Source organism: Saccostrea cucullata, unplaced genomic scaffold (genome assembly GCF_032062105.1).
Source record: "Saccostrea cucullata isolate Sc308-1 unplaced genomic scaffold, CSIRO_AGI_Scuc_v1 ctg2305, whole genome shotgun sequence".
Lineage (NCBI taxonomy): Eukaryota > Metazoa > Mollusca > Bivalvia > Ostreida > Ostreidae > Saccostrea > Saccostrea cuccullata.
The window spans coordinates 304962-325818 of record NW_026929684.1 but is presented as its reverse complement, the minus strand read 5'-3'; the positions used below and the strand labels follow the sequence as shown (position 1 = coordinate 325818).

At 33.2% G+C, this 20857-nt stretch overlaps 1 protein-coding gene across 2 annotated transcripts in view; it reads left to right on the top strand.

The window, feature by feature from the left end:
* The first annotated feature begins 2747 nt into the window (after positions 1 to 2747).
* LOC134281810 (neuroglian-like) overlaps positions 2748 to 20857 on the top strand; it is a 58977-nt gene continuing 40867 nt past the window's right edge. Inside the window, exons 1-2 of one of the 2 annotated variants that reach the window (XM_062764243.1) lie at positions 2748 to 3198; positions 18511 to 18678. In XM_062764243.1, coding sequence (XP_062620227.1) covers positions 18609 to 18678 — 70 coding nt within the window. In that variant the 5' untranslated portion in view covers positions 2748 to 3198; positions 18511 to 18608. Of the gene's footprint in view, positions 3199 to 12834; positions 13097 to 18510; positions 18679 to 20857 lie in introns of those variants that run through there. The other variant, XM_062764244.1, reaches the window with a different exon arrangement.

The window sequence follows — 20857 nt, the reverse complement described above, 5'->3', positions numbered from 1 at the left end:
AAATTTATAACAAAAGCTGATATACCCACATTAAGAATTCTATTTGTAATTGGTTTTAAATTTTGGTGAACAGTACTGCTGTTAATTATTTTCAAAACAGAAGATGGTATATAAACATATAGTTTTTCTGTTAAATATTATTCTTAAAACGACTTTGTTTCTTTGTTTGATGCTGAAAGGGGTAAAAACATAAGCTGTGTAAGTTGCTATGTAAACTTTTTTTTTTTGCCGTGATTGCAGACGTTCAGACTTTTATCAATAAACAAAGATTTTTTATGGATGTATTTATATCTGTAAAAGCAACTTAAATTATAAGCTGATGAAAGTTTGCAAAATATTGTAGGACATGGATTAATTCAAGACATATGAAGCAGTTGACCTTTGACACCTCTTAAGATATCTCTCAAAAAGATGGCTTTGAAAAATCTAATCTAAGTAGTTATAAAGCAAGTTGTGTGTATACATTGATCAACAAATGATCAGTTTTCTTGAGAAATAAAAGGAAAAAATACCTAGTCGATATAAATATATTTTTTTGTATGAACATTACATAGATTTCTAGTTGCAAGCTCATAAGTACTGTCTCAGATATACCATAGAGCTTTAGAAACATTCTCTATAAAATAGGTGACATGATAGATAAATAATAAATGAATCTTGGCAAAAAAAGGATCCCTTAATTCAATAACTGCATTACAGAACCTATGTTTCTGTTAGTATTCCTCTGTAGTAACACTGGCGTCAGACATGTACGCATGGAAATCAAATTAACGCACAGTACTTCATCAAAAGCAGAGAGAAATTTTATTATCTCCCCTCTCTAAGGAGCTAAAGCATCTTTCAATGACAGATTTGTGTGGCATTACAAATTTTGTTGGATGCAGGCAAGGGGAAAAGAAAGGGGGGTCATTTCTGGGGGTTCAATGGGCTATTATTGGGTCTGGCCTCTGTAGAGCACCACATAAATAAGGCAGACATGACAGAAATACTGCTGCTGATGATCAAGATTTTCATTTAGACAATGTGATTTTTTTCTTCCTCTGAACCTCTGGAATTTTGATTAATGCAGTGGTAGCATGTTGAGCCCTGGTTGCTGAATTACCAGGAATGACTTGGGATGTCGGTAGGTTGGGATTATGGGGGGAATGTGTCACTTGAAAGCTGGGAAAGCATAAATCACTGAAAGATTGTTTTCTCCGTTGCTATTTTTCTCTTCTCTGCATTGTTTTTGTTAAGAAAAGACATTATATTGATGCTTGTCTGCAACAAAAATGTTCATTTATTTTTTTTTTTTTTGAAAAAATATGGTAATTTTTGAAAAAATATTTGCTTTTTGTTGTGATTAACTGATTTTACAAAATAATTGAAATCATTGATCGCCATTTACAGGTCTATAAATTCTGTACCATACTTCCAAATTCATTTTAATATGTGACTAATTGGTACTATATAAAATTATAAATATAGAAAAAAAGTAGCACCGCTAGAACTGACAAATATTCATATTGCTGCAGTTCTAAAATTTACACTTTAAGAGCGGTAAAGTTGTAGATGGTAATTAAAACAAACAAGAAGCGTGTCTGTCGGAAAATTATGAGCTGTTGATTTTTGCGGAGTTCTCTTTGAGAAACAACACAAACCCCCTCACTTCTCCCTTTGAAGATTTATTTAATGGTTATCAGTTCTTATCGCCACACTTATCTCCCTTGATACTGGCTGATTATGGCCCCTGTGATACAAAGGAGGGGGCCTCTTTTTCCCCGATTTCTGTTTTTCTGTTTCATTTCGTTATCAACACCATCTCTTCAGTAGCAATCACAGTGGAGAGATTTGATAATTGGCTTTTTTAAAGATGTTGTCAATTTGTTTGTACTTGTAATCTACAAATGTGTGTACGGACTGGGAGCAGCTGTCTTGTGTTGAGTTTGATTTGAAGTTCTCATAAAAACTTCAAAATAAAGCTAGCCAGATTTGTAAAAAAAAAGTGACACATATTATGTAAATAAAAGAAAATGTGTGAAAAAATATTAAAGATCTGAATTGCAATTTAGAAAGTTCGATTAATGTACAGTCAGACAGGAAAACTTGAATTGCTCCTCGAGAGTGATCAAAAATATACATGTACCCCATGACTTTAGATGAATGACTTATTTATTGCAGGAACTTCTCCCATCTTCTAAAGCATCCACCCTTTTGGCATGTGTGATTTTGATCCGAGTTAATACCTATAAGACCTGAAACAGAAAATATTAATTCATGCAATGTTTCAGCTACTTGTTCCCAAGCCCTGGAACTCTCACCAGAGCAGATGCTTACACAACAGTTAAGATGGGGTTGAACCTATAAACAATTTGTTAACAGTGCCCTCTTTCTAGATAAACTTAGATATTAAAATGATCATATTTGCACCCCCTCCTAAAAGTAAAAATATAATATATACAAATGACAGATCATATTAGAGATCTTTAAACAAAGTACTCTTCAACACTGTAACACCCTTTATACAATTTACCATTAAGTGATTGAATTTGACAATGTAATTCATTTCATTATAAATTTATTAGTATATAGTTGCAGCTTTTCAAGGTAAAATATAATATAAATGTATGGCTATTGGCTATACAGTTCTTGTTAAAAATCATGTCATAAAATCTTTGCATATGCCCCGGCACTATTCACAGAAATTCCTCTCCAACATTTAATAAGTGTAATGTTGTTAAAGTCTGGCAAAACACTTGTTCTCACCCCATAACCCACATAGCTCTGCGACATTTGGCCATTTCTCTCTGGCGGAATTCTCCCCCGAACCTCCAGCAGAGACATAATCTGCACTCACCGGACTTGACATAAATTTTTGTGTTTTTCTTCCCCACAGCTAATTTTTAAGCTGTTGTTTCTCGCATTTCAAAACATTAGCAGTTGTGTCTGATGGGTTCTGTGCAATGAGGACCACATGTCATTGGAGGAGATTGAGTCACTTGCGATTTTTTTTTTCTCACTCAGTCTAGGAATACGTCCAAGAGTGAGTGTTATGTGTTACTAACGTATCAGAGACTTATTTAATCATACTCTCTCTTCCCAAAAGGTATTCCTAAGGATTGTTTGAGTACTTGGTATCTTGGACAGTTACTGAGGTTATTGTTTACAGATATTGTAAGATTTACCTGAATTGGACTTGTTGATTAAAACAATTCAAAGGTAAGGTTTATTTATTAATTCAATATATATTATTTCAGGAAATTTCTATATATAAATATCATTCTGTAAAAATCAGAAAAATTAATATTTAATTCCTGAAGAGGCAGTTGAAATTGTCATTGTGTCTATATTGATATCTAAATTAAGGAAAGAGAACATTTATAAAAATTAAATGTTTTGAACAGCTTTGAATTACATGACAACTTTCCCCACAAGAATATGCACAGATGAGTATCCACGGGACTGTTAACAAGTAATTTCCACATTGATATAATTTTTGCCATTATTCCTTCTCATGGACTTCAGTCAAAAACTATGTTTCATGAAATACTAATAAGGAATCCTTTTGATTTGTGGAGCCCATTGATCATGCCTGGTTTTAATTTGTCTTTTTCATGGAGACTTAATTTCATGGGTATTTATCAGGAATTTTTTTAAAATAGAAAATGTAAATAAACTATGATATTGACAAAATTTATTTATCTTAGGAATTTGGCTAAAGGGGGGGGGGGGGGAGGCACAAATTTCATTGAACAATTGAACATTGATCCCCATGAACAATGAATGAAAATTTTACAGTAATAGTACTAGTAATTCATAAAAAAAACTAATTTTTGATTTCTTTTAAAGAATGATATTCTTTTAAAGAATCATTTTATTTATTTTGACAAAATTTACCAGAAAAAATATTTAATGAAATAATTATATATATATATATATATATATATATATATATATATATATATATATACTGTGAAATCACAAATTTTCATTGGGGTTTAATTTTCGGTGTATTCAAAGTATGCAAAGACCCACGAATTCATGACCACCACGAAATGTAAAATTTAATATACATTAATCCTAAACATTCTCCATCCATGAAATCGAGTCCCCACAAACCAAGATTTTTTCCTCAAACCTAAAAAAATTGACCCCACAAAAATATGTGATTTTACAGTATTGCAGTGGGTATTTAAGAATTTTATCAAGATGATACATATCATATTTATATAAAGGTTATTTGTGTTTGAAATATTTTTTCAACACTGATGGGAGTTTAAAGTGTATGAGAGTTATCCCCCTTAAAGTGTGTTGAGATGTTGTAAAACTCCACACCTGTATAACAGGTGTGCCCGGCTCTGATCAAGATGTTATCTACATAATACATACGGTATATAAAGCCAGCATTGTTTAAGGATGTTTATAGATAAATTCTTTGAAATTTGTTATTGGCAGAAGAAGTACAATCTTGCCTATACATTATGAAGGAAGGTGCAAAAAAAGTTATGAAAAGGAGGAACTAAATAAAATGATGAAACATTTTTCTGGAAAAAAAAATGAAGGAAAAAAAGAGGAATAGGGTGAAAGAGAAACTGTAAAAAAGTTACCCATTTAACTTCATACTAGTTGATGCATGACATGTTATAATTAATTGCAGAAAGACCATACAATATTAATTTCTTATATATACATTTGTGGTATCTCTCCATTATATAAACATACAGAGAGAAAATATCTTCAATTCTGTATGAAGTTTGTCAGAGGTCAGAGGTCAATACGTGACCTAATCACACGGCGCAATAATATCTACCGGTACAATTATAAAATGACCTGCTCTACTTGCTTTTCATGTATAAAAATGAATTAAATAAGCAAGTTAAATGATAATTATTTTATTTTGAATGTATTAACAAAGTATTTCATACAGTTTTTGGGCTATCGATTCAACCTGTGTACATAGAGAAAGCTAGGAGCCTAGCGTGTGTTTACATTTTTCTTCACTTTTGTCAGCTGCACAGTCTCTAAGGTTCATACTTATTTTTTGGATAGACCTTTGGTTAAAGAACTATATGCGGTATATTGCATATGTTTGCCCCCACAAAAGTCAAATTTTGAAAACTTCCTGAAATGTGCTGAATTCAATAAATTGTAAGAGAAATATAAGTTAACAGAAAATATTATAGTTCCAGAGCATTGTATTCACAATTTCTGCTATTAAGACGTCACAAACTAGTCCGATTTTATATCCTTTTCCAGAAAGAGGACAAAATGGACAAAATTTCAACAATTTATGCTTTAAAATTTATAGAGCGCATGTGTGTTCAGGAACAATATTGACATATTTCATTGATATTATCATTCTACACGTTATATCAAAATATTTATTCTGAACACACATGCGCTCGGTGACTTTTATTTAAAATATCGACGAAATATGTACATTTTTCTGCAAAATTCATAAAAAACTGAAATTACGTCATATTTGTGACGTCATTACGTACATATGACGTCATTACTTATGAAATTATTCTGTGCTTTGAAGTCAGCATATACTCCCCTGTTTAAGGACTTAATTAAATATTACTCCATCAAAGTTTGATTTTGTGGGGCAAATGTTGGTTAATACCACATATAGTTCTTTTCATGATAAACTTTTATTTTATCTTTAAATTTTACTCACGATAAATGTGTAAATCTGTTGGAAAATATCTTTGCAATCATGCCATGAACAGCTGCCAAACACCTCGGCGTTTTCGTAGTTCAATGTAAAGCTGTCGCCAATGTCTCCGTGTTTATCAGTGTTTTACGATAAGTATGCCTTTAGTTACTGAAACCGTGGAATGTTTTTGATCAAATTGCAAATCAACTGGCTCGGACAAGTGTCTCAATCCATCGGATCCATCCATCCCTTTCCAGCGACCGAAATTCCTCCAACTTTTTATCATCAAACTTCGGACGTGTTTCTTGTTTTTTTTTCAGCATCGATTATAAATTTTCACGAATAAATATTCCCAGACAACAATCTGTTCACTATTACTGATCACAAATAGCCTTTCACAAAATATTCCCTTCGAAATAGATTGCTTAGCCTAATGAATTCGAAGCATAACCGCCATGCAAGCCGATTTACACCTTGCGTCATTTTTCAAAATCTACGACGGATGGTTAGTGCAATAATTTAAATTCGAAAATATTCAATTGTCTGTCTCAAATGTATATATAAGTAATAAATAACAAGTTTATAAACTTCAATGGGAATTGAAGTGGGTTTGTTATGATCAAATCTTCTGAGAAGGCCTTCGGCCTTCACAGGATTTGATCACGTGACCGACCCACTTCAATTCCCATTGAAGTTTATAAACTTGTTATTTATTTCTTAATTATTCCATCACAGAGAAGCAACTTATAATCTTTGGTTCACCTTTTTTCAGTATATGAAGTGTAATTGTGCCTTGGTTGACTTGAAATTGTGATGTTAAACTGGGACTACTCTGATTTCCGCACAATTCATTAGAAATACTTGCCGATGCCGTAATCTGATTGTGAAGTATTGGATACAGTGAACAGAATTATGTAAATCGAGTCAAATCTTGAACAATCACGTCCCTCATGCTATCGATTTTAAATAAAGATGTAGGAAACATTCCCATTCCTAATTCAAGCAAGAGAGGCTAGGTCATTCTTTCCACAGAATTAAGACAATAAAATCACGATCTTTCATATCCTTGTTGTGGACAAGATTTTCTGACCGCTGATTCGGGCATGCTATTATCAACATTTTTTTCCATGGGAAACGGAATTAAAGTGAGAAATTTTCATTTCTCCATGTGCTAAAGAGGCCATTTCAGACGCTCAGATAGAAAAGAATCTGTAAATTTCGGAGTTATTGGATTTGAGGGAGAAAAAAGTTATAATCAGATCATTCCTTGATAAGGTTTGGTAATATGAATTGGCTTTAATGATGAAAAAACAGCTATAGCCCCAGCTAAACGGGGCAAGCAAAGACGTTAAGAAATTCTCCTTGTCAGAGAGATCAGATTTGAAATGAAGCAGACTGAGGTCTACAGAAGCAGTGGGGTGGAAGAGATAAGATGGGGGGCCCATATCACAGAAAGGCCCAGCAATTGTATAATTGACTTTATTTGACATGTCAGTCATTAAATGTTTCCAGTAAAGAATACTGGTAACTGATCAGTTGGGATACTCTTAGCAGAAGAAGTAAAAGACCCTGTACTTTAGAATTAATATCATAATATGTATCTTCTAGTGTTCTCTATTGGCCAATTAAGGGCAGTATAGGGATCTTTTACATCTCTAGTATGACTGGTTTTATTTTATACACACAAAGAAAATTTATCAAAAATCTATCTTGTAACACTGAAATTATATACGTGTACATGTAGTACATGCATTTTGAAAGGGGGATCTGATCTTTTGGTAATGCTAAAAGCTAGCTTTAAAGACTGCCTACTTGAGAACATATTGTGTCTGAGCTTGTCTTAAAGGGATTTTCTGTGATTTAGCAATGTCAGGATCTCTGGAAAAGAAATCTAAAGAGGTATATGAAAATTTCACTTATATGTTGAGTATGTTGGAAAACATTAGATGGGTTAGAGTCCCATCAATAGTCTCACATCATCAATAAGTAAAAACAGAGGAGAGAAATCAATTCCAGGAGAAAATGAAGAAATCAATCTCCCAAAGTACAATGTCCAAGTACATACAGCCTCAGTTGTTTAAGTGCTAGGTTATTTTGCTTAATAATTTACAGTTGAGGTTTGGTATCTTGAACACAAATGTCTTGAGTATCGGGGTAAGTGGAAGTAATTTGGAGGTCCCAACCCCTTATTCTTTTAAGAATGTAACCACCATTATCCTGGGACGTCTTGAATTTTTTTCCTTCTCAGTCCCATTGAGTTCTAGATTACATGATTTGACTGTAATATACAGAATACTGTCAAGCAAAGGCAAATCTATTGTAAGGCTTAAGGGTGAGGGCTCAAAAACCTTGTAATATTAATAAAATACAATTAAACATGCTTATACAGAAGTGGCATGAACAAATGAATTTGCTTTGTTATAAACAAATTTCATTACATATCCATTAATTTCACAATATATTCTAAAACCAAATTGAATGGAGAATGAAAATCACTTTGATGTAAGAATCATTTTATTATATGCATATGTTTTACTTTCCTATAAAAAAAAATCTTTGTACATGGAATTGATTGAAGACACTGGGTCTGTAAAATTCGTCTTTCTTTACTCAGGTACTTGAAGCAGTTTGAGGCTTACTTTAGTTGCAGACCATGCATTGATTTGTCATTAATTCAGTGCCTCGTTAACTAAGTTTTCTTGACAGCGATACTGTCTCCTCGTCAGTTTCCTGTATGTTAATTAGCCTGTCTTCATTGGTTTGTAGAAAACATTTAATGACAGACTAAGTCAGAAACAATTTCTCTACATACCATTAACAATCACAGCTTAGGAGTCGATTGTAGATATACAATATTGCTATTGACAGGAACTCATGAGCAATCTAAATGTAGATTATTTAATTATTTTTTCTCATTTTAAGCTAGCTTAGGAGCTATTGGTATTTCCAAGGTATTGGTGGCTGCAAAGGTTAATAAAGGATTTGCTTTATATTGATATCGCAGTACTTTTCCTTACTAAAAAAAAAAGGTTAATGGTTATTCACCTTATCCCACGTAGCCCAGCTGTACCTTCATATAGGTAAAATGCTGTGTGATCTTTTCTTCAATACATTTACAAACAGTATCAGGATGGGAAAATTTTAATACATGTAACAGTAAAGTTTCTTTTATAAGACGTTTTTTTTTAATGAAATTGTACCTTATTGAATACTGTATACAGGGTTATTTTCGCCCTGTCTTATTTTTGCTCTTTCACTCTTGCAAACAATTTTGCCCCATTTTAAATTTGCCCAGTCATAGTTTTGTTTAAGAAATTATACTGTATTCTTTGAATTCGCCCTGTTTTAAATTCGCCCAAATGAGGGTAGGGCGAAAGGGGCGAAAATAAAACGAGGGCGAAAATTTACCTGTATACTGTATGTACAGCTTTCCTATACCACCTGCCTCTTTGGACTTTTGCAAGTAAGCCAAGAAGGGTTTCAAGGAAAGAAAGGTCTAGATAGATAGGTGTACTGTAAGTAGGAATTTCTATTTATAAATGTCCTTTTGGAGCCACCAGCCCCCAAATCTTTAGGATGTCTTGGCATGAAGCCACTATATGGGAAGTGGGAACAAGAAATAATTGCAATGGAGGGGCCATCCAAATGAACAAGATTACTGGTAGTACATGAGCTACATTATGGTCATTCTTGTGTCAAAAGACCTAATTGAAGCATTAGTTTACTAGCTCAAAAGGTGCGAGAGCAACTTTGTGATTACTTAAAAGACTGTTCTGTAACTGTGAGGAAGCAACATTGTTGTCCTGAAAGAGACTCCTCAAAGGCTGGAGGAATGAGAATTTAGTACAAAGGATGAGGGAGCAACATTGTAGTCAAACAGAGCAGTGGAATTTTATTACAAGGGATGAGGGAGTAACATAGTTGTCAAACCAAAGATTGTTCAGAGACAGGTATTGACTGGTAGCACAAGAGGTGAGGTTGCAACATTGGGACCTTATAATAGATTGTCCAGGGACTGGTAATCTGTGGTAGTACTGAAGATAAGGGAGCCACATCATGGTCAGATATTGACAAATACCGCTTTGTGGAAGCACAAGAGATGAGGGAGCCACATTACTTTATATGGTCAGAGATTCATCAAGCACTGGAGTTGTGGTAGCACAAGAAAGAGAGGGAGCAACATTGTAGTCATACTGGACCATGAAGTAGCAACTTTTTCTGGTCAAACCAAAAAGTATGGTAAAAATGTAGTCAGGCCAAAAAATTTGGGGGAGGGGAACTGAAACATTGTGATATTACCGTATAATCCCTATTAACCGCCCCAGGGGCTTAGAAAATTGCGAAAAGGGGGCGGTTATTTTGGTATTCTTTTAGTAATATTTCATATCATATTTTAACTTCAAAAATATTTTGGAAAAAGAAAATAAATTCAAAGAATCTCCAAAATAAAATAAGTACTAACTTTACTTTAAATGAAGATCATCCACCCAAAGTGTGCTAAATGAATCATTTTCCATCAAGAAATTGGATAATAAACAAGTTTCATTTTCAATTCATTCAAATTTTTGCAGACTTTTGATACGATTCTGTTCTTTTTAGATAATTTTAATCACTGAACAGCGGGCACTTATTTCCAGACAATTGAAAAAGACCTAAGGGGGTGCTTATAGGGGCAAGGGCAGTTAATAAGGATTATATGGTATTTGATGTGCCTTCACAGCTACACTGTATGGTTCTGAACAAATACACAGACAGCTGTATTATAGGGTAACTGCTGTCTTAACTTGAAGGTCATTCAAATATTTTTAGTATATCTTAAATGATTAATATTAAAAGTCTCTATAAATATTTGATTATTTTTAAGAAAGAGGGGATGTTATTAAAAAGATTAATATGATAGGATAATGTTGGGTGGTGTTTGAGTGCATATATCTTTATATCTCAAAGCTTCATAATCAAGTTATAGAATAAGTTATTTGCAGGATGCTAATTAAGTATAAATCCCAAATATTAAAAGAGATTTCATATCTCTCGTTTATTTCATGCTGGGGAATGTTAAGTGCATTGTTGATGCACACAGTCCAATACAGTAGCTAGTTCATCATGTACTCGGCAATAAAACTGTGAAGACACAAGATGTTTATCCTACATCAGCAACATCAATTAACGTAACAGAGATACTAATGGTAATTAATGGAGAAAAAACAAACCTCATCACAATAAATGTGCAGTGAGGTGCCCTGATGAAGGGACTGAGGATTTCACACATCACCAGACTCAATCACTGACTTTAATGGCCGTCCTGTGTTATCAGTCAGCATGGGGGATTATCTCCCCTTTTAATGCTCTCCTGAAATAGAGGAGGGAATATGGATTTTTTTTCCTGAATCACAAAAAAATCAAACTCTGCTTGTCATGACATGAGTTGAGATGATGACAAAGAGAAAATTGTGTCTCTCCTGGGTTTTTCTTTTGACTTCTGCACATTATATTAAATCAGCATAGAGAGTTGTTAAATAATCACTCACCAGGAAGTTTAAAATTAAACTTATTTTTGTATCAGTTAAATTGAATTTTGGTTAAAGAATATGCACGATTTCTGTTTTATTGTTCCATTGGGATTAATGAATTTTTTTCTGTTTCATCTTAATTGCCTTGTATAATTGTCTTCATGATCTCTATCACTTTCTTTTCATGGCAAAATTTAATGAATTTTATTGTTAATTTTGAAACACTTTTATTCTGAGCTGAACGATTTTAAATTCAGTAATACACATTTTTGAAGTTAATAATCCTTCAAATCAGACATCAGATGTTTTTAGGGTGTGCTTTACAGTATTTTGAGGGGGAAAAAATACATATTTAAAGAAGTTATGTTTATATATAGACATGCATGCATGTCCATTAAGCACCACACTCCCTTTTTGTGATAGATGGAATTGAGTTTCTAACACACACACACCCATATATGGGCATGCTTGGGATTGTTCCTGAGATCTTTTAAATTCTGTTTCCTTCTTGTGAAAGAGGACTGAAGTTTTTCTACCATGTAATGACCACCATTTTATTATCAATGATTAGAGCTGAGAAGATTGCAGAATCCTACATGATGTGTCAGACTTGTCCATCTCATTGTAATAAACACATTGTCTTGAAGAATTATGAACTTATGATTAATCAGTTACAATGTTCTGTTTGCTTTTATGGGCACCGGCCTGTTTAAGTATTCCTGAGTAGACACGTAAATGTCTCTTCTATTTTATTGCCTGTCTGTCTGTTTGTTTACCCACGGCAGATGATGCACTTCTCCTCTGAAAGAAATCCCTGAAGTACTCATAAATGTTCAATATTTGTATTCAACTATAGAGGGACATCTATTGTAAAATTAATTAAAGAGACAAAATCCCTGAAAATTTTGTGTGTTAGAATTCATTTGAATTGAATTGCAAAACCTTCAATGGCACCAATGATATTTGTTAAAGGCAATAATAACAAAAAAGACCCATTTTACTTGATCAAACTATCGTTATTAGGAGACAAGCCAGATTTCCACTTTATTATAGGTACTGTAATTTTAAAGCTAAATGGATGATTTTAGGAAATGAGAGGATTGGCAGTTCCGTTGTTGTATGTAGATGTTAATGAATTGACATGCAAATTGCGTTCAGTGCTTTATGCTTCTATGACGTGCTGGGTATTAAAGAATACTCTGAGATCAAATATTAGTGACCTCAAACATCTACAATAGATTTATCGCTAGCTTTTGTAATGATTACACAGACAGATTCCTAAGGGGAAAATCTGTCGTTTTTATTAAAGTTTTAAGCTCCAATGTCCGTGTTTTTTGTTCTGTCAGGAATAACTCTATCGGCTAAAAGCACTCGGCAGAGTCGTAGTCCTCTTGGAGCTTGTTGCGATTGACTGAAGTTATTCCACATTTTATTCAATATTTTAGTCCATTTATCCAGCTATTAATTCGCCTGGTCGGCCCCTAAAGCAAGTTCCATCAGGAGACAATTTTTATGTAACGTCTGCTACAGAAATGTCAACATGCAAAAAGATTCAGAGCCAAATCAACCATGAGAGAGCATCTTCGTAATTTTTTTTTTTCAAAAATCGATGCATCCCTTCATTGTGTGGCGGAGTCAACATTTTTCACGCCCGGGAGATTTCCTCGTGCTCTATTGGTTCAAAGAGACCATTGTCAGGAGCACGTAGAGTTCCAATACATAAAAAACACCTCACGTACCTTTAAATTTTTTTTTTTCATTAATGCTGGCTATTGATTGACAATAGTGTAACAGTGACAGATGCCACGCTTTATTTTTATTTCTCGTGTAGCGTTTGCTGAAACGAGGACTGGAATCCTAGCTACTGTGTTGAAGTGAAGTTGATTGTTTGTGCAATAATTGAGGATCAAAATTATATTAATGTTTCTACGAGCACAAGAAAACTCAGGTAAATTGATTATTTTTTGTGTCTCTCCGTTTATGTAAGCAGCAGTTGCAATATTTAATTTGGCTGGGCAATTGTAAATATTTTCTTTCATAATTGTAAAACCAAACAAATTGTGAAGATATGGCTTATATTCTTTGTATTGGGGTATTCATAATGTAGCTTAATTCTGGCAGATTTTCCCTGTCTTCATACGGTTGCAATATTGCTACACACTGCTGATTAATTCTGCCTTAGGTAACCAAAGTCTCTTACAGAAAAGTAATATTAATTTCCAAGCAATGTTCAATGTCTTCATTAAGCTAATGTCCCTTAATCTCCCTTTGAATCAGCTATAAATTGGACTAAGCCAGGAGATTTTCTAGCAGTGGGCATCAGGAGAGATACTTTTAAAATAAACTTGCATAGAAAGCACCACATGGCACAGAAAGAATGATATCAAAACCATGCAGGGCTATTATTTATTATAAACTACCTGTAATAAAACGAGCCGGTCTCAGGAAAACCCTCTCACCTTAAAAGCTTGTTACACAATTGCCGTGAAGGATTTTAATCCTGTTGGACATCTGTCGGGCCATTTTGACAGAGAAGGTTATTGTTACGAGAAGATTTATGCGAGGGGGAAGTTATTGTTGGAGAGATCTGTTTCCCAATCTGTGTTGGTCACCCAACCCCCAGAGTGTGTATTTATATATACCCCAAGCATTGATTTCTGGCAAGGAATTCCCATTAATTTATAATGTTTACAGGATGTATATAGATACAAATTTATAATGGAGATACAGTTGGTTAAAAGTTTTCTGTGGAGTATGGTGTGTGATTTTCTATGCTTTGATCAGAGGGAGCTATATGTTCTGAAATACATCTCTTTACAAAGTACCGGTAAGACTTCTAACAGCTGTATATTGTATTTAGCTTAATATATTAAGAGGTTAATAACTTACAATCAATCATCACCAACACAGAATTAATTGAGTAATAATTAAGCTGATGATCATGTTATTAGAATCTCGGCTCCGAGGCTCTAACCTCCCGTAAAATGAAACCCTGGAAGCTTCTTGTTTCTGATATAAACCTTTAATATTTCATGACCTGTTATTTTGCAGTCGAATGAAATCAATAAAATTTTACAATTCTAGGCAATTTTTTTTATAACAATGAGGTAAATTTGCTTAAATCAGAACATGCAGTCATTAGTCTACTAAATGTATCATATATATTGTATAAATACCCTGCATACTCAATGAATATAGCAGAGTTTATCCTTGTAATGTACTTGTTCTCTTGTACCATGTTAATATGCCACAGCTAAATCATCAATACATGAGGAATTGGCATGGCATTGGGAGGAGGAGGGTATATCAGATTTAGATATAAGGACTTAATCTCTTTAAGTACACCCCTGATTTTTTTTATCGCAGGAAATTAACGGAGAAGCTATTATTTGTGGTGAATAGTTAATGAAAGTCAGAAGGTACAAGTCAGAGCGAAAAAAAAAATCTATCAGACAAAATACATGCTGACCACGAATATTTATAGATTTTTTTAATGTTACACTTTGTTTTTTAGCAAATATTCGTATGTTTAAACATGGTAATTTATTTGGCAAATAATGATATTTGCCTAATTATCAGATCCATATACAGACAGAATTAAGACAAACAAAAGTCATTAGAGTAATCTGTCTCTTGTGGTAACCATAGGGTATTTTTACATTGCCCTAATAAGAACTGCAGCACATTCATTTGCAATATTTGATCACTGAGTGCATTAATGTAAATTGTATGGCTTAATATCAGTTAATAATAAGATATAAAAAATTAAATGCAATATAAAAAATTAACATTATCACATAGCCAAGGTTTAATAAAGAAAGGGAAGAGGAATTAAAAAAAATCTAAAAATTGAATTTGATTTAAGCAAATTAATCAGTTTTTCTATACACATAGGAAAGCCTGGCAGAACCGATTGTCCAAGCTTTTGGGCGCTGGAGAAATAATTAATAATGAGGTGGTAGCATTTTGATGATAAAGAATTTAGTCCCTTTACCGATCAAATTACCTTGGGCATTGACTGACTGCTATTTTAAAAAAATAATTCAAAGCATATCTATCATCAAAATTTTTTTTCATTTCTTTTGTAATGGTACAGGTACTTAATGGAATGAATGATGTAATGTATTAATTACTAGGGGATTTAAAGGAGGGGTTAAACATTTTTAAAGTACACATACAGCATGTCCTGATCCATGCAATTATAAGTTTTAATAATGGTATAGAAATAAAATGTAATAAAATGTATGAAATTGTATATTCTTTTATGTGATACACTTGCAGAAAGAGAATACATGATGACAATCAGATGCATGCAAGGTGAAAAACAGTTTTAAGATGTTTTTCATGTTAAACTGTAATTATATGAATTATTTTGAAGATGCTTTTTCTGTACATATGTGTATATGTTTTACATGTATGAGATGATTTTGATATTCTTTATGAAAAAGATATCATATAGACATAAAATGAATACACAGTAATGATTCACTGAGGTGTATTTATCAAGCTTACTATATTACTGAAATAGTTAGGGTGTAATTAATTATCTTTGTCATGCATCTATAAAAAGAATATTTAAAATTATTTCATGATTCTGTAACATAATTTCCAAACTACATGCAAAAAACTTTTTAATGAGTTAAGAGTGCTAATAACAATTTGAGTGAAGTTTTCGTTTTCAATTTTGCCGACTGGAAATGTCATTTGTGTTATAAATGTTAATTATCAAATTTTTTACTTCAGTGATTTTAACATCGGAGGTTTTGATCTTATAATTCCGTAACAAAGTTATCTCGAATAAAATCAATGTTATCAGGTAAATTGTAGCTTTTAAAAAAAGATTCAGATCTACAGATTTCAGAGTTAACTTTCCCACGACCCACATTGTGTAAGAGTTTCCATGTTTTTAAAGTCTGGCTTGTAGAGTAGTCTTGGAGTAATTTGTGAATTTATTCATTAAGGCTCTCTCTGACTGTGTCAGCCTCACCAGTGACTCATTGTGTGTGACACAGACCCAGGGAATTGTCTTTCACGATCGTACCAAAGAAAGATCTTTTATTCTGTCCCCATCTGACTTACGATTTCGCTTCTGCTGTTCGGAAATTGACAATACTCGGCTGAAATTGAAATATAACATTCCAGGCTGTATTCAGTTGTGTGACATTTCCTACCGATTAATAAACCAGGGATTGCGTTAGTGTTATTTTTTTTCCTTATAAAATTTTCTTCATCGAATTTTACTGTGACAATTAATATAAACTGTAGCAGAATAACTGTTCCATTATTACTTAGTGAAGTTAGAGATTTACATCATAGAAGGAACTAAATTAATCTTTAAAAAAGGGTGTATAATGCATTACTCATTTTACTTAATTGCTGTGAAGTAGACTTGCGAGTGAAAATCACATTTTGATGCTCATCTAAAATTTGTAGCATCAAGTTTTTATGAAGGAATTTGTGATAGATTTTTTTTCGAGTCCTGCAGTGTTATTTTATGGATTAAGGTTGTTAATGAGAAGATCCGATGTTGTAGCTCCACTTTCCATGCAATGTCCTTTCTGAGAGACACGTTTTTGCTCTTGACGCAATCTTCCGACAATGATTTGAGAGACAGGGAATGCGCATCATAGCAGTGGTTGATTGTGACTGTAATAATGGAATATTAGCTCTCTCTTTTGGTAAATTGCTGTTTTTTACTTGAGAATTATCTTGTTTTTGGAAACATTGGTTTTGAAACAACTGACACTCTTGAAGGAGTTATATGATATGATTTGATCTCTTTACAGCCATATATAAAAACTTATCAAAGAGTGAGTACTCTTAAATTTATATGTGAACATGCATATATTTTGAAAAGTTACTTTTAAAATGGTTTTATAAGGATTAATTTATGTTAAATTTATTAATAAATACTTTGTTTTGAAGCTCAGTTATAAGATGTGTGATTACAATTACAAGGAGCACACATCAGGTGTCAGACCTGTTGACAGGGTATGCTCACTCCTCCATGGCACCTGATCCAACCTCTGATGTTTTGGAGGTCCGTGTTTGCTCTGCTCCTATTTTGTAATTTTAATTAGTAACTGTAATAAGAAACAATAATATAAAATGAATTTTAAAAAGTCTTAATAATTCAATAATATTTGCATCGAGGAAAAAGAAGGGCAAAATAGTTATTCATATGGAATTATAGTTTATCTACGATAAATTTAATTATAGCTGGAAATTATAAGAACAATTTGAATAAGATCAGAAATGTGATAGAGCAGGTGTTCAATAGGGGTGGAAATTTATGCATTTAATATCCGTATCAAAGATAATGGATGAGATTGCCCTCAAGTTCTAAATTAAACCCATATAATAGCCAGCTGATTTATGATCTGTAAAATCCTTACTCATTTAATTTTTAATGCCCCAAATTTTTAGAATTTCAAACAGCTAGGAGAACATTAGGATTGTAATATGTACAGGTTGATCTAAGTAATTTTAGGTACAAATCCTTTTAAAGGTGTCTCAGTATTCATTTAAACAGAATTCAGTTATGTGTACTGATTGAAAAAAAGCAGTTAAACTTTGTATATAGCCAGTCTATTTAATATTGTAAATCTTTTTCTGATTTATGTTTTAAAAGGTCATTTTTACTGCAATAATTTGCCATTCAGTAAACTCTATTGACCCAGAAAAGTATACCCTAAGGTAGCCATTGTTTAATGTGAAGGAATTTTATATATATAATACTAAAATGTTTTATTCTGTATATGAAGGTATTAAGCTAGATTCCAAAGTAAATAAAGGATGAGTTCCAGATCCTGGAAACATAAATCCTCCGTATTTTTTTTTTTTATGAGACCGTGGTCTCTGCGACAGAGCCAAAGGTCTCCATTGATTGCTGGGACACAATCACATTGTCCCTGGCTTTCCATGTGTAGTGTCCATTGTCTGTTGACGGCCTGCAGGCATCGGTAGGCAGCTCCAATAGTCTGCCTAGAGCTGGCGAGATTTAGTTAATCTCTTCTTTGTAAATTGACTGTCATTTGCAGGAATAGAGATTTACCATTATTCTATAACAACCATCCTCTTCCAACCTTGGAGGTATATCTGTGCATACTCTGTTGCATCACAGAGCTTTATTCTGTATATTGGAGTGAATTTAAGTCTTTGTTGAAAACTTGATTTTGTGATGTTGTAGCAGTCCTGGTGTGGTTTAATGTTTAAGTTGATTCTTAGAATACAGTGTCTCTTAGTGGCCATATGATACTGTAATTTGAGAGTATATTTTGGGATATTATGTGTTGAGTGTACTTTATAAACCTTTAAGATCTACAGAGACAAGACTTACAAACTTGATTATTTGTCTTGCAGGTGGAATATAACGTGTGTGTGAAGAAGATATGAGGACAGGACATTTTGTGAGATATGGACTCGCTGGACAAGCAGTCAGCATTAAATGAATTTAAATCATGAAGCGAAGCCAACATTTTATCTGGGATTTTACTCTACTATGGTGCTGGCTCAGTTACTTTGCACAAGGTAGGAATTTTTACATAAATTTTTCATGTCCACAGGTTTTAATTGGTTAATAATTCATCAGGTTTCTGGAACATCAGAATGCAGAGGTTTCTCTTTCATTTTAATTACCGTCGTACCCCCAATAAGGTGAGTCTACTTAAAATCCTTGAAAATATCTACATTAGTAATTAGTTTCTGTATTTCAATCCAGCCATTGGCGGAGATTGATGAGGATAAAAAATAATTTCTTTTTCTTGAAATATGTTACACTTAATTTCAAGATTATAATGCTTACAAGCTACCCAAGAGAGTCATGTTTGACTCAGTAAATCATTAAAATTTTGCTGTTTAATTCAATTTCCCCTCCCTTGAAATTTATTTCTAATTAATTAGAGAGCAGTCGATTTCAATAAGTAATGAAAAATAGCCTCTGATAAGTTGTATGGTGATAGTCCGTTATGGAGCATTTGTATATATATACTTGACATTGGATCAGGAATCCCCTCGAGTAGTTATTGACAGACCGAACAACAAACATCCATTGACAACTACACCTGTTTGACAGCCTAATCATGGGCAATCTTACGGGTCCATTAGGGCTACAAAACACCTTAATTATTGTCTACCTGTCAATTCGCACCTCGTTACCTGTGCTGGATTTAAAGTCTCGTTTGTTTCTGATATGTCACGTCTGTTACGTTTAGCCGAACAGGTACAGAATGTTTGACAGCTACTGTGGCAAGGGGATAATGTTAGATTTTATGTTAATCATTAAACATCATTGGTAAATGTTAGCGAGGGTGATCAGTGATCAATTGCTTGTAAAGTTGTGTAATTTCATGTAATAGAGATCTGATAAAATTCTAAATCTGTGCAAGTCTGGAATTTTTGAAAAATCTTGCAGTTATTGAAATGTTAATTCACAGATCATTTCTTTCAGTTTTGATCTGGAAATAGAAAAAAAAAAATTAAAAATACAAATGGCCCCCAAAATGTGATAATGATCAATATTTGAGGAGGAAAAAAAAGTTTAGGGATGAATCTTATTATAGAAAACATCTTTAGAACTGATCTTGATTATGGTATATACACATGCAGATAGAACATGAATCTTTGATCAAACAAATGTTTCTGAAATATGTAGCACACAGCCTCCCAAACAAACATCAGAGAGCATGCTTTATGAGGGACTTTTGTATCCAAACTAAGCCAAAGTCTGGCCTGAAACCCGTTTTAAGAAAGGAAACCAATTTGCTCTCTGTCAGCTTTCCATTGATTTTACTTTTTTTTTTATTAAATTTATTTATCAGTTCCGTGACTCTGTGCCCCTCTCTCAATAAATTGTTATGGGATATGCAATAAGTATATGTTTTATTTATGTGTGCTTATTGAGTATACCCAGACAAATTTTATTACACCCAATTACAAGTTGGGGATATATGGGAAAATCAATATGGAGAAAGAATTCAGTAAAACACACTTCATCACACTGGAATAAGACAAAATTCAGCTGATTGTGGCTGAAACAATTAGAAATCGGGGAACACTGCCTGCATGCAATTAATGAAGGCTGAAAACTTTTTTCATGATGGAACCAAAATCAATAGATTTTGTTTCGTTGGTGGATTTACGAATCTTTGCATTGAGTTTATCAGTTGAATTTTGTGTATTCAATCACTGCCATATCTGATATCATAATTACTCTTAAACTCATTAAATACTGTAAAGCTAATGCACAATGCATTAAGGTGCCTAGAGTTTTTGTCTTGTAATAAAACAGTCAATATGTGCAGTGGCTGGTTTGTTAAGAAGAATCACGTGAAAATCGTGCAATTTTATAGAGAAACTGAAAGAAGAAGGACAAAAACTGTATCTATTTCAACAGAGCGAGACTTGTCTTGGGTTATCCATCAGTCTTTGCTCTCAAGGAAATCCAATATACTTTTTCTCCTCTCTCTCCGCGTTCATGTATCGTAATTTAACCATGTTTCCAGAGACATTTTACTCGTCACGAGAGCCTGTCAGGGAAAATGAGCCACATTTGCTGGTCAGGATATAGCACTTTTAATATTGTTCGTGAATTTCCGCAGCTTCTGTAGGGAGACATCAATCAAAATTTATACCGAGAAATTTATCACCCGCAACCACTCGGACAATTTACCTGGGTTTATAGTGTAGCAAATATGGACGTAAAATTTCA